The sequence below is a fragment of the Echiichthys vipera genome, assembly GCF_963691815.1.
Source record: "Echiichthys vipera genome assembly, chromosome: 9".
In the NCBI taxonomy this organism is placed as follows: Eukaryota; Metazoa; Chordata; class Actinopteri; order Perciformes; family Trachinidae; genus Echiichthys; species Echiichthys vipera.
Window position 1 is genome coordinate 24594825 of NC_139834.1, and position 20715 is coordinate 24615539.

Consider the following 20715-nt stretch of genomic DNA (forward strand, 5'->3'; position numbering starts at 1 on the left):
GCTGCGTTGGCCGCGACTGCCTGACCGGCTAAAGATGTCTATGTAGCGGCTTAGCGCCGGCTAATCTGACCACTAAACCACTGCTGCTTTGCCTGGTTTGAGCTGTGTGTCTGGCTGGAGCTGCTTGCCTCGCTGGAGCTGCTTTGCCTGGTTTGAGCTGTGTGCCTGGCTGGAGCTGCTTGCATCGCTGGAGCTGCTTTGCCCTGCTGGCGTTTTAGACACTGCTTATTGCTGCAGATCGATCGCTTGCTGTACCACCTTTTGCTGCTGTGCTTGAGCCCCCATTGCCGCCTCGGCCGTCTCGGCCCCCGCCTGCTCTGTTAGGCTTTGACTGTTGGGCTGGCTGGGTGTCTTCGGTGCTGCCCGTCGCTGCCTGGGCGTACCTGTGGTTCAGCAACGCTGTCGCTTCATTTATTCTGCCACGTCTTAATGTATGTGTGTGTGTGTGTGCGTGTGCGTGCATGAGAGAAGAGTGTGGGAATGTTTATGGTGGTTTCTGTTATCTTGTGTTTGTTTAGTAGTTTTTTGCTGTATGTTCATTATTATAATTTTCTTTTCTTTTGCAACCCATAGATTTGGTTAGTCATTATTTCTTTTTGAGGGTTGTGATTTTGTATATTTTGGGTAAGCAATTTGATTTGCTATTAGGCCTAATTATTGTGTGTATATATTGTAAATCCAAGTTTATTCATTTCTTTTCTTAATAGCTATTATATTGTTTTCTTTGTCCCTAAACTGTTTCTCTGGTGCCCCCCCCCCCCCCCCCCCTTTCAGGTGCTGAGCCTACGGTGGTGGATTGGTGTCTGGTGGTGGTGCCCTTCCCTTTTTTTGTGTTGTCTTCACTGGCTGAGTATTCACTTTATCCTTATTTTGCTGCACGTGTGGTGTTCCTGGTATCCCCGTTTTGTTGACCCAATCTTACACTAGTAGGTCTCAGCCCTGATTGGTTTAATTTAATTTCCCCATAGTGAATGATTTCGTTTTAACCCTTTTTAAATAACAGAATAATAATAAAATAATATTTTTGTATCGGTGAACTACTGTCTCTGCCTCATTTTGTTACGGACCTGAATGCCTTCCCATTTCAAGTTAGTTCACTTAAAGTCCCTGGGTGAAACTCCCAGGGTGGCGTTGTCTGGCAACAATTATTTGACATTCTAAACACCTTACTGTAAACTAAAAATCATCCCCTCGCGCCGCCACAATCACAATACGTTGCTTGTACACATATGGACATATTTGTTGTGGTAAGTACAATGCATCCTGGTGCATTGTGGCTCAGAAGTAGGATCAAACTTTATCATCAAGTAAACTCTGACAAAAACTGTTCTTTGCCTGTGCTCTTTGGTATTGTTGTGACTCACCATGAATGTGACTAGTTCTGACTCGGGTGGGACAACAGGTTCAAGCTGCAGCTTGTTGTATGATAAGATGTGGAAACTGTGAATATGGTGAACAGAGGTTTTTCATTTTACTGTAAATCCATGTACTTGGCTTCTACAGACTGAAGATATTCAACATTCAAAGCCTTTTGTGCTGAATCTCACTATTACAACTCAAGACATGTTTAATATTTGCTCCAGCCAGTACTTTCTGTATCGTTTATGGTGATTCAAGGTTCAATAGTCATCTTTATAAGACCACTTGAGAGTGTCAGTGAATGTTTCCTGAAAGGATCTTCAGACCACTCTCAGTAGACACTCAGAGCAGGGTCAACATTTTGACAGGAGTACTGAACATTAGATCACTTCTGAGTGGACCTTCAGGGTCTTAACATTCACATGTAGTGGATATAGTAGCAGATTTAATAATTACCAAAATATGTTATGATAATTCATAACTCAGTATTCTGCATTATAAACATATGAACTGGTATTAAACAAACTGATGAGACTTTCAAGACCTCAGAGAACCCCTTTGAGAACAGAGATTTGATAGCCAATTCGTTTATTCATCTATTTTCGTAATTTAAAGGCTGCTAAAAGTTCTTTTCCTGGTGTACAGGGACAAAATATTTTATACTCCGGATCACGTTCTTTATAGATTAAGATTTATTGAACTAATTAAAAACAAAAACTAAACTACTAGACAGACAAAGTTAGGTTTTAGGACTATTGAATATATGATGGATTCATTTGTGAATGATGTATGAATGAAAGCGGACCCCCATGTTTAAGGAGAGTGCAATGCACCAGGGAAAATTATGAAGCAATTTCAATATTTGGCCTAATTCTAGATTTTAAAAGAGAAGACCAGATTTATGTGTTTGTGAACTGATTACCAAACATCTTTTATGAATAAACAGGTTATAATAATCATATAGTAGCCTATTAATAAATTATCTAACTGAGAGTATTAAACAAAGTTTAAATGTAAAGTATTGCACTTGTGGACACTTTAATCATCAGGCATCTGTCCACACAAAACCAGACTCAGATTTCTTGGGCATCTAAAACAATATAGACTTAAAAAATATATATATTCTTTGGGCAGTCAGGGAGTCATTCCCATGTTGAAGTTGGATGTTAAATGGACTTCTTCTTATATAGCGCCTTCTGACTACTCAAGGTGCTTTCACACTACTTTCACACATTCACCTTTTCACACGAACATTCATACTAATGGCAGTGGACATCTACCATTTAATCTAGATCTAACTATTCACACCACATTCACACCCATGCCCATTATGGGGAATTTTTTGGGGGTTCAGTGTCTTGCCCAAGGACACTTCAACATGCAGAACCGAGGAGCCGGGGATCGAACTGCCGATCTCTCGAATGGAGAGGGGCCTGCTCTACCTCTGGGAGCATATACAGGCCCGTAAATTGAGGATTCTGTCATACCTCTGCATTTGCTTTTATTTCTGCATAAATCCTCTCCTCATCGCATAACACACAAAACATCCTGGGGCTGAATGTAGCTCCTAACCATGGCTGGATTATGGACCATGCCAGTGGGGTCAGTACCAGGAAAATGTAAGCTAACTAATAGGGCCCCCAGGTCCCTCAGTGCTTACAATGTGAGGGCCCACAGACCCCATGGTGTTTAAAAGGTAAGCTGACCAATACAGCTACTAGGCCCCTCAGCGCTTACAGTGTGATCACACAGAGGCCTACAATATGTAACCAAATATGTTTTTGTGATTTTGCAACATGTGTTCCCCATGTTTGCAACTGCAATTGTGATGGAGTGCCATGTGTTTAAGGGCTACCAAGTGCATTGACAAAAAACGGCCGTATGTGATGAGTTGGGATGAGCATGGTTTGTGACTGCCTACTGAAGGATATGGAGGTGAACGTTGTTGGCATTCAGCTGCAGGAAAGTGAGGTGTGGCGATGGCTCATGAGAACAGTGCTAAGTGCATGAACTGAAACCATCCGATGTTTGCTTGTTCACACCGCGTCCAGTTAGGAAGAGGTTAAACACCATCACAATCCAAGACCAGGTGAACATGCATCTTTTTGACCTCTGAGCCATTCATTTCTGTAGTAACTGAGTTACGTGACCAGACAAGGATGAACCCTGTTTGGTTTCCGTCCGTCTGAATTATGCTCAGCCTTCTCCATATGGGATTACCAATCATTTTCAATTAGAGTCGTTTTTATTTTGTCGGACCATGCCCTGTATGTTCAATCATTGCGTATTTTCCTCTCATGACAAAAAAAAACTAAGCGCATTGATTCAAACATTTATTCATCCATACATACATTAATGTGACAAGTGACTGGGGTTATTGCTCCAGTATAGCGTCAGACACGTTCTCAGCCAAAAGACTTCAGATAAGAAACTCTGCCAAACAGGAGGACCGGGCAGCTGCTGAGATTTGTTTAGTGTCAGCTACTATTACCAGCCATATTACACACACACACACGCACGCACACACACAAACACACACACACACACACACACACACACACACACACACACACACACACACACACACACACACACACACACACACACACACACACACACACACACACACACACACACACACACACACACACACACACACAAACACACACACACTTTATTCCTGCTTAATTAAATGGAAATCAATATATTTTGCTCCAAAACATTACCATGTATATCATTGTTTCTTATTCAGTGCTTTTGTGTGTGTTTTTACATTTCTGGGTGTGAAAATGCAGCAAGCTAGAATACCACAGCTCAACGGTGCAAGTAGTGTGTGATAAAGCTATTCTATCAGCCAGCGAGTCGGCGGTTATTGCATCCGTTCTGCATCTGTGAGCTCTCTCCTTAAACTCAGCAAAGAAGCTTCTCGAGGAGCCCATTTCCAAGGAATTGAATCACTCTTTGGAACATGAAGTGGCTCCCCCCCAGCCCTCCCCCTCAAAAATAATCTGAAGTTGTTTCACTTCAGTTGGGGATTTGTGCATACAATTAGATACAGGTAGTGTTTATAAGACAGAGAAGCGAGCTCCTGCATGTTTAATCAACATTTTCAAGTCAAAACAAGCATTTATATTCCTCGAGTTGATATCCAGTGTGGATGTGTGGAGCTGATCTATGTTTAGCCATGCAAATGTGGGGATTAAAACTTCAGGCAAGGCTGGAGAGCGGAGAAGCGCATGCTGCTAAATTAGTCATTCCCACAAAAATGCTTTCGCAGGCACATGGTGTGCATGCACGCTCACAAACGTGCTCCGACTGAGACCCACTTTTTTTATAACTGGTCTCTGACGGAATGTAAAATCACTTCAACAAAGTGTTTGATGTCAAGAATAAACTGTGAATCAACTGCCTTGCCATATTTCGATTGACAAACCACCCAGCATGATGAGTGGCGGCCTCTGGATCTGACAAACATCATCCAAGAGACATCGCCATCCACTTCAACATCAATCAGCCAGAGGCACAAAAATTGCCCCCAAAAAGCCCATTTGGGTCTTTTCATTGATGTGTTTCCCTCAAAGGTTAGTCATTTGTTCCACACCCAGACACTCTCTAATTGGATTGTAAATCTTTGGTGACGATTAATCATACGACCTGCTTCAGAGGTGCTAATGAGGAGCTATTTTAGCAGGATGACATCACCACAAATCACCTCTGGCATCACAGGCTCTGTGTTTTAACCTTTTTTGGAGAGTTTCTTCCAGTTAGAAGAGGAATTCAATTGTCATTTTTATGCTTTCCAGAGGCAGCCTCTAGTTTCAAGTTGTGGAAGGAATGATTTAAAGTCCAAAATCTGTACATCTTTCTCTCTGGTCTCTCTCACCCTTTGGCAATGCACAGCTTCTCTAAGTGACGTATTAAGTTAGTCTGTCACCCGAAAATGTTTTACCTTTGCAGCATTACTGGAGGCGCTGAGGATGAGTGTGTTTTTACCGCTTGGTATTTGACCATAAGCACTGTGTAATATTCTCATGCTCCTTGTCCTTCTTTAGCTCATTAGCATGGCTATAAAATATCTAAATATATGTTTGGTCTCTGATCAAACAGCCAAGATGAGCAATCGGCAGCCACCAGTCTCACTATGTTAGTTACAGATATCAATCATAGCAGCCAATGCATACTTAACAATATTGAGCTGATCAGTTGTTTACTGGGTGTATGCTCTAAACAGCACAGTATTGGCACACCAAAGATGGATTGTATTGAAGAAACACACAATGTGAGAGTGAAGGAACCCATGGGCAGGCCCTTTAAGAGGTTGGGAAATTGGTGTCTTACTCACGGGAACCCCAGTCTTGCCCAGTAGGCAAATTGGAACCTCTCCAACTACCACAGAGTCCCCACAGACTTAGTTAATACCTACTTATATTGTTTGACTTTTATTATATATTTTATATAACCTAAAACAAGAGTTCTTCCCCAATGTTAAGCATTTTAGTGCGCTGAATCTAACAAAACATAGGACACAGGATTTGAACCTAGATGTCTGTAATCAAAGTCCGTTGTATTGAATGCCCAACAATCCACCCTGACCCTCATCCAATGACTTCAATGAAAATGCAGAGATGGTCATACCTTTGGGATTGGAAATAACATTCTAACAAAGTAGCTGGTTCTTCATGCTGTTTTAACCTGTATTTGTGCACATATTCAGCCAACCAGTCCTCAAAACCAAACAACAAAATAAATCTTTGCTCTTTACGCTCCAGAATTATACATAAAACTATTTTCTGAACTGACCCCAAATGGTTAAGGGCAGGGGACTTGCTGTGTGTTGTAATATATATACAATATTGTATGTGGTCATGGTTAAACAAAAACAATGTTGACTGTCGGTAGGAAACAAGACATGTACAGTGGTCTACTGGTTTAAAGTTCAATGTTTTGTTATTGTCCCATACATAATCTGAGGACATTGTGGATCTCTGAGCTATAGTTACTATGACTGCTAAGTGGTTTTATTACTTGATCTTGAAGAGATGTATTTCTGGGACATTTTCTGAAACGTCTTCTTGAGCGGACAGTCTCTATTTAGCATATTACATTTTTCTTGCTTTTCTGCATTTGACGCCTTGCCTCCTATGTCTTTGTGTCCACGTTAACGTTGGCAGGGAACATGATCCATGCAGCAATAATGGGTCCCCCAGGTAAAATTGGCAATTCAAATTAGTAGTGTATAAGTTATATTTAACTGGTGACATGGTTGAATATTATGTGTTCAAGAACCTATAGTTCAAACTCTATCTCCTTGTCCTTTAACACTGTATGGCTTATACCACACATATACTGAAAGAAAACCTATGAGCTTTACAGTTAAAAGGTCGATTTGTTGGTAGTTCTATCTCTTAAACTTTTAATCAATGTGCCACATACCAAACACAATGACTTTCCCCTCCATTTCTGCATTTGTTGTGGTGTGAAATCTGTACAAAGGAGGAAGGGCAGAGGTGCAGCCTTGATGCTGATGCAACACTGTTCAGCTCTTTCTTCTTCTCACCTTAGCTGAGTAGCTAGTTGTTGATGTTCTGGTCCGTTTTTCAATAGCTTTATTTAGAAAATATGACTTTAGCTCTCTCTCTCTCACATACACACAGGAACACACAAACAAACACACACACACACACACACACACACACACACATTCCTTTCATCCAGGAGTCGTAACAGAGTGGTCCTCTGGATTTACCAACTGGATTTACCAACTGAGAATTGGCAACACTCTGCCCTTATTTGTTCCGTGCAGGTTTGCGGTCAAGCATGGCCTGCATACTGTTGCATCATGCAACAAAAACAAAGCTGCAAGACACAAGATGTCGGTCATTTGACTTTTTACTCAAGAGTCTATGCTACCTGCTTTCCGAGCAGCTAATTCAATTATTGGACCTGGATTATATGAATTCTGCTAGCTGCCCAGGCAGACACACTTTGGGGCCTTGCATGACCCTCTGTTAAAGGAGGACAATCACAATCAGCTATGATCCGAGGAAGAAGAGTAAGGATACTCTGTGTTTGAGTCTTTGAAGACTTTTTCATGTGCAGCCCAAACCAGCTGGTAGCCACTGGGCGCCGGGTTACTAAGAAGATCATTCTATAGCACAGAAGAGGAAAAGTGTTTTTCCAGCACAAATAGAAGCAGCAGCATTTTTGGAAAATGGGATCTTAATTTGGATAGGCAGTAATAATTCCTAGACCTGGTTAGATACTAGGGATCACCTTCATCATGGCTGTACAATTACATAAAAGTAACAGAACTTTGCTAGTTTAGTAGTATTCTCAGCCTTACCCACACAGGTTTCAACTGCCAATCAGATGTAGTCCCCTCACTCCATACCAGACCAAGGAGCTAATCAACTTTGACTGCACTGTCTGAACTTGGTCGTGGCCGAGTCTCTGACGGGGGCAGGTTCGCATCAGGGATTAATCTCACTGCACTAAAGTATCTCCCTGGCAGCTGTTGGCATGTGTCGTCCACTCCATTGACCAGGCCCGCCTGTGCAGGCAGGGATGCATAATTCTATTTAATGTATGAGGAGCAAGGGGGGCTCCATGCCTGTCACAGTCAGTGTGTACCAATCCAACTGGCCTTATGCTAATGCAGCCTGCCAGGTCTCCCTAAGGACAGAGCCTGGCTTTAGGGAGCACAAAGGAGGACTCATTCTGCCCATGCCAATTCGTCAAACAGGAGAAGAGAACTGTATCTCCAGGTGATCCCAAAAACATCCAGATAGCATGAGAGAGAAAGCGAGGGCAGAAAAGAATATGACAACCTGGAGATAGGGAAGGCACAAGAGTATGAGAGAGAGACGCCTCTAATCAAAAGATAGGTTGTTAAATGGAAAAACACTAACTAGCTTCTCCGGGAAATTAACATTAATTGTCTAATCAATGGAATGAGCTAAGGAGTTAACTGTCACCTCCCATTGCTTGTCATAGCATCTTGCTAAAACCTGGGAAAACAGTGTATCGATCACCTTTGTTACAGCAGTTAAATATACAGGGGAAAAGGGTGGTGTTCTATTTCCAGGTCAAAACAAGTGAAATAAAGTGAAACTGAATCATTCATACAGGACAAGAACAATTGCTGAGTTTAAATTAAATATTAATCCTTCAAAGCACTAAGGACCTCTACTTGGGAGCCCCTCCACTTCTTACATGATACTTTCACATGAAACGCCAGCTCAAGGTGCATGAATTAAACATTTTGTGTTTGTTTCGATGACTAGTTATATCACCAGCATGAGTCAAAATACTTGGTAACTAACTACTGGTAGTGTTAAGGGCCGAAACTACACCACAGTGATACTGACAATTGCCAACTTGCACTGCGTGAGAGGAAATCACTCTCCATACCCGTAGGTGGTGGTAGTCAGTATTCATCATCCAAAAAGGGATAAATGGACCGACAGGACAGATTCAAGACGCTAGGTAGACAATTAGCACATTAACAACACAACTTTATATTAGGAAAAGGATATATGCCATGCCCAAGTGAACAATAACACAAACAAAACCTGCTAAAGAGTGCAAGAAGTAAAACTAGAAATAATAGCTTAAGCTGAACAGCCAGTCAGAGTGATTTTCTCACTGACAGGCTAACTAGGGCCAATGGTGCAGGACAACCTGCAAAAACCACTGACTTCCCAACTTTGGCCTACCACCTGTTGTGACAAGGCCTTTGGTGATTACCAAGCAAAGCTAATCCATAGCATTCAGTATCTAATATTGAATTTATACAACACTATATTTCTTGTTTATTACATCTTATTGGATCTTATTCTCATTTATTAAATAACTTTGCTGAATACTCAATTCTGGTTAATTACGGCATTATCTTGGTCTGTTATTTCTGTACAACAGAATCACTGTATAAAGCACACTTTTAAATAAACACAAAGGTTTCCAAAGTGCTGTACACTAAAATAAAAACCATAAAACATAATAAAAAGACAAAATAATAAAGATTAAAAAATACACAATAAAACAGAATAAAAGATAAAATATTTTGTGCACATAAAATCCACAACATATGTGTTGTTAAAAGCCAAAGGGTTTTAAGAAGAGTTTTAAAATCAGAAAGTGAGGGGGCCTGTCTTATGTGCAGTGGCAGTTCATTCCATAATTTTGAAGCTGCAACAGAAAACGCTCTGTCCCCTCTGAGCTTCAGCCTAGTTTTGGAAACCCTCAGGAGCAGCTGATCAGCTGGGTGTCACAAATGTCAACATTATGGTGGTGCTGGAGAAAAAGTGAAGGGATCACCAAAGTCAGTAGAATTCATGTTCTTGCGCAAAGAGGAATTGCACATTTCAGTGTGGATCAAAATTGTGGGCCGACAGACATTGCATCCCTAGAGTCAGGCAGCGATGGCTAAAATTGTGTCACAAATAAGAATAATAATAGAGTAATGAAACCCAACATGGCAGAAATACAGTATGTGCTTGAGATACCAGCAGCTTCTTCCTGTGAGTTGGTGGGATCAGGTTGTAACTTTGAGGGTATGTTACATGGATTCTCCTCCCAACTTGCAGAAACCATTGTGGAGAGAATACTAAACAAACGGGCTGTGCACACAAAGCTTTAATCAATGCTATTATTAATGGTTGACTGCTCTGGATAGAAAGAAATGCCAGCTGAGAAGACATTTCAGACCATAATCGGGTAGAAAAATAGCAATTGTCCTACTTAAGGTTCTCCTTACAAACATGTCACTGCTCATCTTGGAGCTTTTTATTCAGGCCGAGCATGGTGCCACAGTTATTTTTTCCTTTTAAGAAATACATAGTGCATAGGAGCCAATGGATCATAATGACCATAATAAAATTGACAGTAACATAGTACACTATAATATCAATTGTTTTGCACTTCTTTCTTTTAAAACGATCCCAGATAGTGATCACATTTAGACATATACGGAGATAATCTTACATTAACAACAGCCAATCACAAATTAGCAATTACAGTAAAAACTGTCAAACTGGGAAAACTTAGCTGTAGTGATATCACACTTTTGCGCAACATAGACCTCAGTCAGAGAAACACAGCAACTTATGTTTTATAAGACACACTTACACTCTGCTTACAAAAGCATGCATAATATCGTAGATATACGGAAGAGGAGTGAAGATTATAGCAGTTTTTAAAGGTGCTGTATCAAATAAACCATGACCATCATAAACAAAAACAATCTCACGTAAACCAGGACCATATGGGATGCTGAGAAAAGTGGGGCTTAAAGTCCAAAACCTGTCTTAAATGAGCCTAACAAATCAGTTGGGGCTATTTTAGTTCCACATAGGTCAAGCTCATGCAATCAGATTAATGTGAGACCGGTTCAAGTAGTAAAGATCAATGCAAGTGCACACTGTTCTCAACACATGGCTTAAATCCATACACCATGACCAACAGCTGCGGTAAAGAGAGGGTGGTGATGTTCACACCGGCAGAGCAGCACTTACAAAACCTTCAAAATTATAAACACATTAAAGATACATCTTCCATGTATCTATGTATCATTTATTTTAAGTAGAGATGGCTGTCTACGGCAATTGGGAAACGGGTCTCTGTAGCAAAGGAAATCGAATTTAACGGCAACTTCTCTTTTCATTTTCATCAGTCCTCAGAGGGATGGTGCGTGCGCAATGGCCGGTGACTTGGGGTGCTGTTCAGCTGCATGTTTTGTCAACCACTGACTTTTTCAGAAGACAGAGGCACCGGCCTAGATAGTACATTTTTGCAATCTGGGTAAATTAGACGTTTAATATTACATAGCTTACCATATAATTTAACATGCATGTTAGACTAGCCTATATCTTATCATTTATCATTGTATAATTTATGTATTTATTTATGGTGCTTTTCTATAATTTGTGGTAAATAAAGTCAAATAATATGGCAGCACAGCAGAAAGTCAAGTAAATTCATTTTCCTTAAGGGTCAGTGTTACAGAAATTCTGGATCAGGCTTGTTTAAAGGCATCAGTTGCCATAGTAACTTGCTTTATGGAACCAAAATTAACTGAAAAAGATTCAGTCTAAGCTGGCTTTATCAGGCCCCTAGATTCTTACAGGTTTGGTCGTAGTTTTGTTGTTTCGGGAGCCATTTCAGTTGGTTATTATAACAGTGTACCCAGCAAAGTGAACTTCTTAGTTCTAGGTCTGCAACATAGACACCAACTTTTAACTTTTACAGTGTGCAAAATGCAACTGTAGGGTGCATCTAACCTGCATGAAACCAAAAGAAGATCATGAAATGATGACATTTAAGTTAACCAACTTCCATCCATGACGTAGTTCTGTCCGTGACTCATTTTAAGCATTTAAGCCTAAGGTCTTTTTCTAACCCTGAACAAGCATTATTGTTGCCTAAACTTCAGTAGTTTTGTAACGTTAAATACAACGGTCTTTTATGTCACTTTTGGAGCCACTGGCTTTGGCCTTTTGCTGTCATTTATGTATCCATTGTTCCAAGATCTCAGCAGTTTCCTCTGTAATGCTATTACTGATAGGAATGATATGGGATATGGTTGTAATAAACTGGAATTATACATTAAGCAAATCCTTGTATTGTCATTTATTTGGAGATCACACATTTATCTTAAGATGATGTTTTCTCATGAGCATGACTTGAGCATGACTTTTTCAGGGCTGTAATGTTCTTGCAATACCAACTTCATTATCTGATAATCTGATAATAAATGAATTTCATAACTGTATAGGTCTACTTGCTATTTATCTTGCACTCTTATCTCCAGATAACATTCCATTTGAGTTGTTAATGATATTGGATGGGATTTAATTTTATTTAGTGTATATTAAAAAACGAAATAGTCCGCTTTCATTGACTTTCTCTCTTTTTTTTTGTTTCTGAAAGAAATCAGATCCAGTGTCATGACAGTGTTTTCATTTGTTGGCAGTAATTATATTAGTGTATCAAATTTAACATGATTGTTATTATTTGATTAAAATGCTAACTAAGCATAGCAGCTATCAAATTAGCATGTCATTTGATTTGACAAACATACAGAACCCCGCTTGAATTAATATTCAAATCTTTTATTTTGTGCCATTTGCCCTTATCACTGCCATCCCCTCGGACTTACTCCAACAAACTCCCTACAGCAGAGGCCTGTGTTGTTTTACATTTTATTAATAGCAACATCAGAGTACTAAATGTACAGAGGACGAATCCAATGAGAATCGCATTTACAGTGCTTGCAAATACAGAGCTTAGTAGTACAAGAGTAACCAAATCAAAGTCACCTGGAAATCGAAACGTTTACCAATAACTACAAAAGGAAGAGATGTGGTTCATAAGACACAAAATAAAAGTTATACAACATTGAGCCGTCACAGAGACAGACTGGAGTCCCTTTTGTGGAGGTGTGTTGTGTGTGTATGTGTGTCTGTATATACTATTGGTCTTATACAAAAGTTAACAGAGGTACTCATTGATATATTAAACACAAATATAAAAAGTTCAAGAGTCACAAAGTACAAACTCTTCATTTTTATGGCGACAACACAACTGGAGTCAGGTTCCTTCATAGTAAGTATGGACTGTGATTGTAAGTCAGCTTCGATGAACAGACCACTATGTGCCAAATAAAAAAAAGAAAACACATCCTATACAACTTCCTCCCCTAGAAATTGAATATGTTTGTATGATATTTATGATTTTTTTTTTTTGGACACCTCTGTCCACACTGACCTTGATAAACTCAACAGAGAACAACCAATGGATTAACATTACCACTCATTCCAGGCCTACAGTTTGCTCTGAAGGCATTGTACAGTGTTGGAGGCCCTCTATGCAAATCAAACTCAGCAACGGCAGATTTGGGTCACGCAGCTCGTCTCCATCCAGCAGAGGGATTATGGGGGAATTGAGATGTTGCAAATAAAGTGTTGTTTTCCATTTTGTTGAGTTTTTGACTCTATTGATATGTACTGACAGACAGAACCTTAGCTCTTGTGAATAGGAAAGTAAAAACATGACCCAAGAGGAGAGTCAGAGCCCTCCGCTTTTGATATAGCAAGCGCACAGTACATGATGAGGGGATGCGGTGTGAGAAGCTACAGATTTCTGACAGCTAAAAGGTGGATTCAATACGATACATACCAGTCTTTAAAGATACATTTTGTCCTCTCCTCTGAGTTTACCTATTCGTCGTCAAATAGTTTCTCACCTTGCTGTTTGAGGAACCTGCTATTGACTTTTATTTCTCCGCGTCACCGTCAAAACCGTCTGTGAAATATGTTTCACACTAATCAGCCACCCAAAAGCCATGATTAAACGGTCAATATGTTGATTCTCCGTGCTCATGAATGCTTCTGACAATATGGAAAGAGAAAACCTCTGCCTTGGAGATGTTCAACCAACATCCAATTCAAACACAGGTGTCAATAGGTTCCACTCTGTATGTCTGACATGCAAACAGGAATCACAGTCCCTGCAAATGAGTGTGCAGAACATCCTTCATCTTGACAGGGAACCCTTGTTGATTGATAGCTTGTTTGTGCTGAAAGGAGCATAGGTTTTGTTGACTGCTGAAGAGACAGAAAAAGGCTGTGAAAAAGGCATGTCAAGTCTTTGGTGTCTGACTTTTCTTCCCCTGCCTTTGCCTGTGCTGCTTTCAGATAATGTTTCCTGAATCAAATCTGACCAGCAGAGTGGATTCATTTCCCTCCCTCTCAGCTATTAACAGCACTCATCAGTTATCCTGAAATATAAACTGAAAAGGCAAGAAAGCAGTAAGGCATTTCCTTACATATCAATTTGATTTCAGACAGAGGGGAAATTAGGAAGGGCAATGTCTCCAGATATCCTGTTTCAAATATAAATCATAGCTGCAAGTTATATTTTTCTTCATCAAGAAATCCTTCAGGAATGCAAAGTGAAGAGCTGGCTGTGGTTTCAACGAGGGAAGCTTCCAATGCAAAAATGATGTTCAAGTACGACTGAAGTATAACCCTAGAAACCCTTTTCCACACAGTATAACAGAAATAAAGGTCAAGGTGTCCCTTTGTTCAATATTCTGATTTTGTGAGATCACACATCATTATTAGCTTGGTATAAAGTTTGAACTTTTTTGTAAAGTCACATTAACATTTCAAAATTATCAGGAACATTGTTCGTAATTGGGCAATCAGATGTACCTTCTTTGATGAAACAGTTTTTCAAAGAAGTAGCATGTTTCAGGTTTAGTACAACTTGGATCTGATTTTCTTACCTTTTTTTGTCCATCATTGCTGTCAGTAATAACAACATTGTTAAAACATCCACCACAGTTTACAGACTTCAAGGGTAAGCTTTGACTAGCCGTACTTGCCAACAGGTTTGCCAACACGGTTGTGCTTGTGTTTTACCCTGTTGGACTTAATTTTAGCGATGTAGCCATGTTCTCAGATTACCGAAATTGACTTGGTGTCATCAGAATTGATCATCTGGTCGTCGCTTCAGCCAACAATCCAGCTGTGCTGTCATGAGATGCAGATAGAGGTGCTTTGAGCTAAATGCTAAATGTTTACAAGCACACGAATATTCTTCTATTATTCCAAATATGACAATATTCAGAACTGGATACAGGACACAAACAGCAGATTTTGTTTGGATAGTCTGAATTAGGCCTTATTCTGAATGTAGCCTTTTTAAGATTAAGTCTTGTCAGATATGTCAAAATGATTCAGGTTTTAGGAGCATTCACTCAGGGTTTTTACTGCAGGTTACTGCAGGGTACTCTGTGTTTGCAACAGTTTGCAAGGCACAGGTAACATAGATGTGCATGCCCTCCCCAAAAAAACCTAATTTGCACGGCTGAATGTAAACGAGAATATAAATTGTATATTCATTTACATTAGCCATGTAAACAGCTTAGTAGAAATATTGTTTTTTTCAGAATAAGGTCCAAACCCAGAAAACAGTATTTTGGGGATGTAGATGTAGTCAACAACGCTGATGTATAGCAGGTATAATGTTCACCTTGTTAATCATCCTGTTAGCATGCTAGTCAAGAGATCACCAAAGTCATTAGGATTCATCCTTCGTTCACCTTGGAGATCATCAAAAACATATCGGTCTGCACTTAGTGGAAGATTGACTGACCAACAGCTATCGTGGCTAGAAATAAGGCCCACATTGAAATAAACTAGATTTATCCTTTAAAAACTTTGATAAATGAAACAAGTGAATGTCTTCTCACACTGTTGTGCGCAACTCTGATCGTGGCATTCTTTATGCAGGAATTTACCGTGACAATACACTATTCTTCCTTTAACAATTTTTCTCTGGACATCTTTCCCTGATTATTTCAGATGTTCATAAATGCTAATATTACTTTTTTGCAGTCATTACAAAAAGTAAGTGGCAAATCATAAATGTTCTGGGGCAGTTGTAGCAATATGTATATACAAATACAAAATATGACAAATGAATGCAACCCAGTCAAGTTTAGTTGGTTTCTTGGCAGCTACTGTTGGATGTACACTGTTTTTTTGTATTTGTGATGAAACACTCAATATTAGGATGGATATAGAAATGAACAGAAGTCATTGGTTTCCCAGCAGAACCCAAGATATGATCACAACACCTCTTTGAACAACTCCGCACTTTCAGACATTCCAGCTGGACATCCCCACCCCCACCCACAGTCTCTGAACTATTGCAGCGTCTACTGAAGTATTATACTGGTTAGCTAAAGATATAATACAAGTACTGCTTCAAAGTGCAGGTTGGAAGCTTGGCACAAGGTTAGTTTTGTGTTTTAAAAGAAATACCGTAGTTACACATGTAAACAAAGACACTATCCCCGACCTAGCTGAAACCTTCCCAGAAACAGGAGAGGTCCTGAAAAATAGAACACACCTGTACACAAATAGAAGCAAATATATAGAAAATACATTTACACGTGTATAATATACAGTAAGTTGTCATAAGCCTCTGACTATTAAGATAACGCTCTTCATTCAAAAAAATATATGTGATATCAAAGAAGCAACTCCGTAGCCTGATACACACACGAGGCTGAACTGGTATGGGTCATTCATGACAGTGGTTTTCATGTGGTGAATGGGAAACCACAGTGTTTATCCTCCTGAATGGCTCACATATACAGATTCTGATCTCACAGGGACAACCTGTTTTCAAGCCTGAAAACAATCTAAGCGAGATACTGGAGATTCACTTTCGACACGCAATAAAACCCACCTTTTATGTCTGTACATATTGCTGTCTGCAGCCAGAAAACGTTTACAATTACAGAATTGTATTTGTGCTTTGTACAAACCCACAGCACGATAAAAGGTAGATTCGGAGGCGACTTAGCACAAAGGTCATCTGTCTTTCAGAGCTTGAAGTTGATAATAAAATTATTGGGTCTAGAAAGCTCTCAGGGGCACTTTTCTTCCTGACCATGGAGTTCCCTCACGTTTAAATTAGAGATAGTTTAGAGCAATTTGGCAGCGGCTGATTGGCTTGTCATAATCCCCTTCCTTCAACAATTACTGATAGAGTGTGGTGGGTCTTTGAAAGAACAAAATTAAACTTTTCATATTTTCGCTCCGCTTCATTTAGCACGAATTAAAACAATATATTTGTGCACAACCGTCAGTGTCCTGGCTGTGATAGCTGAAATTGTGATATGCAAGAAATACTGTCCTCAAGTGTTGAGTGGCTCTGGTGCTGCAAACTAACCCCTACCACACATTATTCCATCTTCAACAAATCTGCGTTCTTTCTGATTTTCTCACTATAATTCAGAATTTTTAGGTTCATCAAGTGAATCTGGGAGTTGCGTGGGGATAATCATTTACTATCTGTGGAGGAATTCATTTTCAATCTCTTTTTTTACTATGTATGCAAATTATCCCGAGAGATTTGAATATGAATCTCAAAGTGAATCATTGCACCATTTAAATCATATCCAAACATCAGAATTGATCCCACACAGCTGCTGGAACTGAGACCAACATAAAGTGTGCAAGAGAGCTCGACAGACCTGAGGCATTATGAGTGTCCTGTCCAGCTCCGTGCAGGCTGTTGTGGCCGTCCTTACTGCAGCAGTGATCCTGCATCACACCACACCTTTTGTTTGTTTTTCAATAAATCCACACCAGGTTTAAATCTTACATAATAAGCATGGAGCGGGTATTGGCTCGCAACAGGTGTATTCAGATGTTTTCTGTGTTATAATCTCAGCTTGGTGGTAATATTTCATTAACAGTGCTTCTGACCTGCGCTGTTAGGGCTGTGGCAGACTCTACTGTGTAAAAAAATAGACTGTTTTTAAAATGGGACCTATAGAAACCATGTTTTGAAATCACTAAAGCATATACCGTTTCTTTTTTTCCATCTTCCCATACTAATAGAATAGTGCTTTATATAAATATTTTTTTAACAACTCTTTTCAACACATTTCTTATAACTATTTCAAAACATATTCAAATACATTTGTAGCATATGTTATCTTTCACATTTCTTTAAAAACGAAACAAAAAAACAATGTAGTTGGAGTCGATACAGGGTTAATATAGCGCTCTTTGTTTAGTCCATCCGTTGTTGAAATTTCTTTCGATCCAGGTTGTGGCACATAGTGGCATTATTGGCACATTGTTCAGAAATACAGTTCATTTTCCATCTACAGCAGCTCCTTGGGTTCCTCTTTCAAATGTCAAATGTTTTACTTGAGACATCTGTGATGTCCACAGTCTTGTCCCCCACATCCCGTAAATATGCCGATATATAATCTAAATCTAAATGACTGTACGTTCCTGGAAATATGGAGTGGCAGCGTTGTGGCTGCTCTGCTTGTCATCTTTAGAAAAATAAATATCTTCACCAGTGTCCAAAGAGTGATCACACTATTTTACAAAAAGAAGTTGTTTTGTGTTTTTCTTGTTTCCAACTGGATCCTGTGGAGAACAAAATCACAGTTATTTCTCATTAGGAGCCCAGCACAGAATAAAACAATCACTGTAAAACAGACAGGATTTTCAAAAAGGCCCCCTTCCAAATTATATGTTAGCTCCGGCCTGAAAAACATGCAACCCAGTGCCTCTCTCAAATCAGAATAAAGGGCAAAGCTGTAATAAAAATCGGTACAGTAAGAAATACATTATGTTTGCACTATAATACGGGATCATGCTGTTTAGAGGCAAGCTGACTGAGACTAATGTGTGTCCAGACAACAGGGAGGCGCTGTCCTCTCACTGCGCTACCTGCAGGCAATCTATTCCTTTTAAAATCTGGGTCAATAGCAGACGTTACACCTCCCCCTGGGCTTCTAGCAACACTGTGGGGCCAGAGCATGTGTTTAACTTTCACGCTTTGAATTTCAAATGCAGGGCATTCTGGCATATATTAGCATGCGTAAAAATAAGTCACACGTCAAGTTGAAAGTGCTCCTTCACTCCTGTTCAAAATGTTTCAAACAATATACTGCTGCTGTATGAATGAGAGGGGCCACATATACATATGAATGCGAGTGACATATTTAGGCATGTAGCTTATTAACACTGATAAATATATAATTAGATTTTTCTTATCTAAAGACCTCACTGCACTGGAGTTCTCTTCCTCACATGCATGTGCAGAATATGGAAAGGAGCAGAATCATGTCACAAATAAGAAACATATGCCAAGTTCCCTTCTATTCCCAAAGTGGGGCAGCATCACCACAGGGATCGAGGTGAACAAGACTCAGGCCATGATTCATAAGAGGACCACGTGGCACAGTACCCACCAGAGTGTGAATTCAGGAAGTCTCTTCCACCCACAGGAAGTGAACAAGGCCTTCAGCTCGTCAACAGGAGATCTCGAACCATTTCTCTGACACAAAGGCCACAGGAATCAGTTGTCTTTCAGTGGGGGAGGGCCTGCAAGATACACATGTTATAATGTTAATTTATATTACATTACACCTACTGTATATTACATTTGATCAGTACTAAAATCACAATGTTTGATTACAATTACTTCCAAAGACATAGGACAGCCGTATTCAGAATTCACATATCCAGAGGCGCCTGGCTTCAGCTGCCACTCTGAGGCAGCGCCAATCTCAGGCAGGAAATGCACACAAAGAATACTAAATAAAATCGTACTGACACTTCAGGCAAAGGGAATTTTTTTTGCCAATGTCACAAATTATGTGGCACATTGACCCAGCCCAAAGTTAAATATTAATAAACCTAGGCCAGCCAATTTGTCTGTAGTCAAGCGACTGAATGGGCGTTATCAGTTTTTATCACTCCCATATACTGTATATATGAGTCGGTATGGCCCTTTTCTACCTGCTAGTGGCCTCAGAAGGCTGTTACCATATATTGTAATTGTAAACTGGATCAGCGATCAACGTAGCTGTAAACGGATTAACCACTGTGCTGTGTGATGATATATCACCGTAGGAAAGTGTCGAGTCAGTATGATTTTAATTTCTTTTATGATTTAAATTTTTTTTGTGTGCATTTCCTGCCTCAGAGTGGCGGCTGCAACCCGGACTGCCTGAGAGTGGCGGCTGCAACCGGACAGTGGCGAGTTTCTACCTCGAAGTAGTCTGGCCCGCACAGGATGTACAGTGTTCGATAAAGTGTTAGGCCTTCTGCTATCTGTTTTGCAAGGGCACTGTCCACTTAGCTCTGCCTAAGACAATTGTGATTGGCTTAAAGAAATACAAACAAGCCAGAGGAGCCGGTGTCACCAGACCCTACTGCAGCTTTGGATTGTGGTCTGGCAATGCAACACTAACCAGGAAGTGATGTCTGCTGTTAGCGCAACAGCGCAGTGATCCAGTCTATATTGGTCGTCAATAGCTTTTAACCTGAATTAATATTACTCCTGAGCAGGTTTGTTGATTGTTTTCTTCACAACACAAACATTGTTTTCCAAAGACCTAATACATTCTCTCAGGCCGACGGTAATAATCAAACCTTTAGTGTCAACACCGGATCACACGGACAAACACTAGGGACATAATCACATACTGAGACGCCTGCTTGTGCTTGTTGAAGGTAAAAATCCAAGATTAATCTGCAATGTTGTTGCAAAAGATGTAGCCAATAAATAAAACCAGACACTTTGGACTGTTTACAGCATCATGAATCTGTTATAGGGTTTGGATACACAGAGTAAGTGTGACCATCTTTGCTGGCCCTGCAGCTCAGAGAGCAAACAGTCAGAACTCGGCCGAGCGTACTGTCAAACTTCAAAATGAAGAAAGTTTGAAGAGTAATATGTATGATTGCTTTCATAAGAGAAGATATTTTAACCCAAACACACCAGTGAGTCACCACTGTTACATCTGTTCCT

At 40.0% G+C, this 20715-nt stretch overlaps 1 protein-coding gene across 1 annotated transcript in view; it reads right to left on the reverse strand.

Moving 5' to 3' along the window:
* Nucleotides 1-19210: 19210 nt before the first annotated feature.
* ajap1 (adherens junctions associated protein 1) overlaps nt 19211-20715 on the reverse strand; it is a gene marked incomplete at its 3' end in the record, with an annotated part of 51977 nt that continues 50472 nt past the window's right edge. Inside the window, exon 5 of the mRNA XM_083919433.1 lies at nt 19211-19283. Within this exon, the coding sequence (XP_083775559.1) occupies nt 19211-19283 (73 nt within the window). The remainder of the gene's footprint in view (nt 19284-20715) is intronic.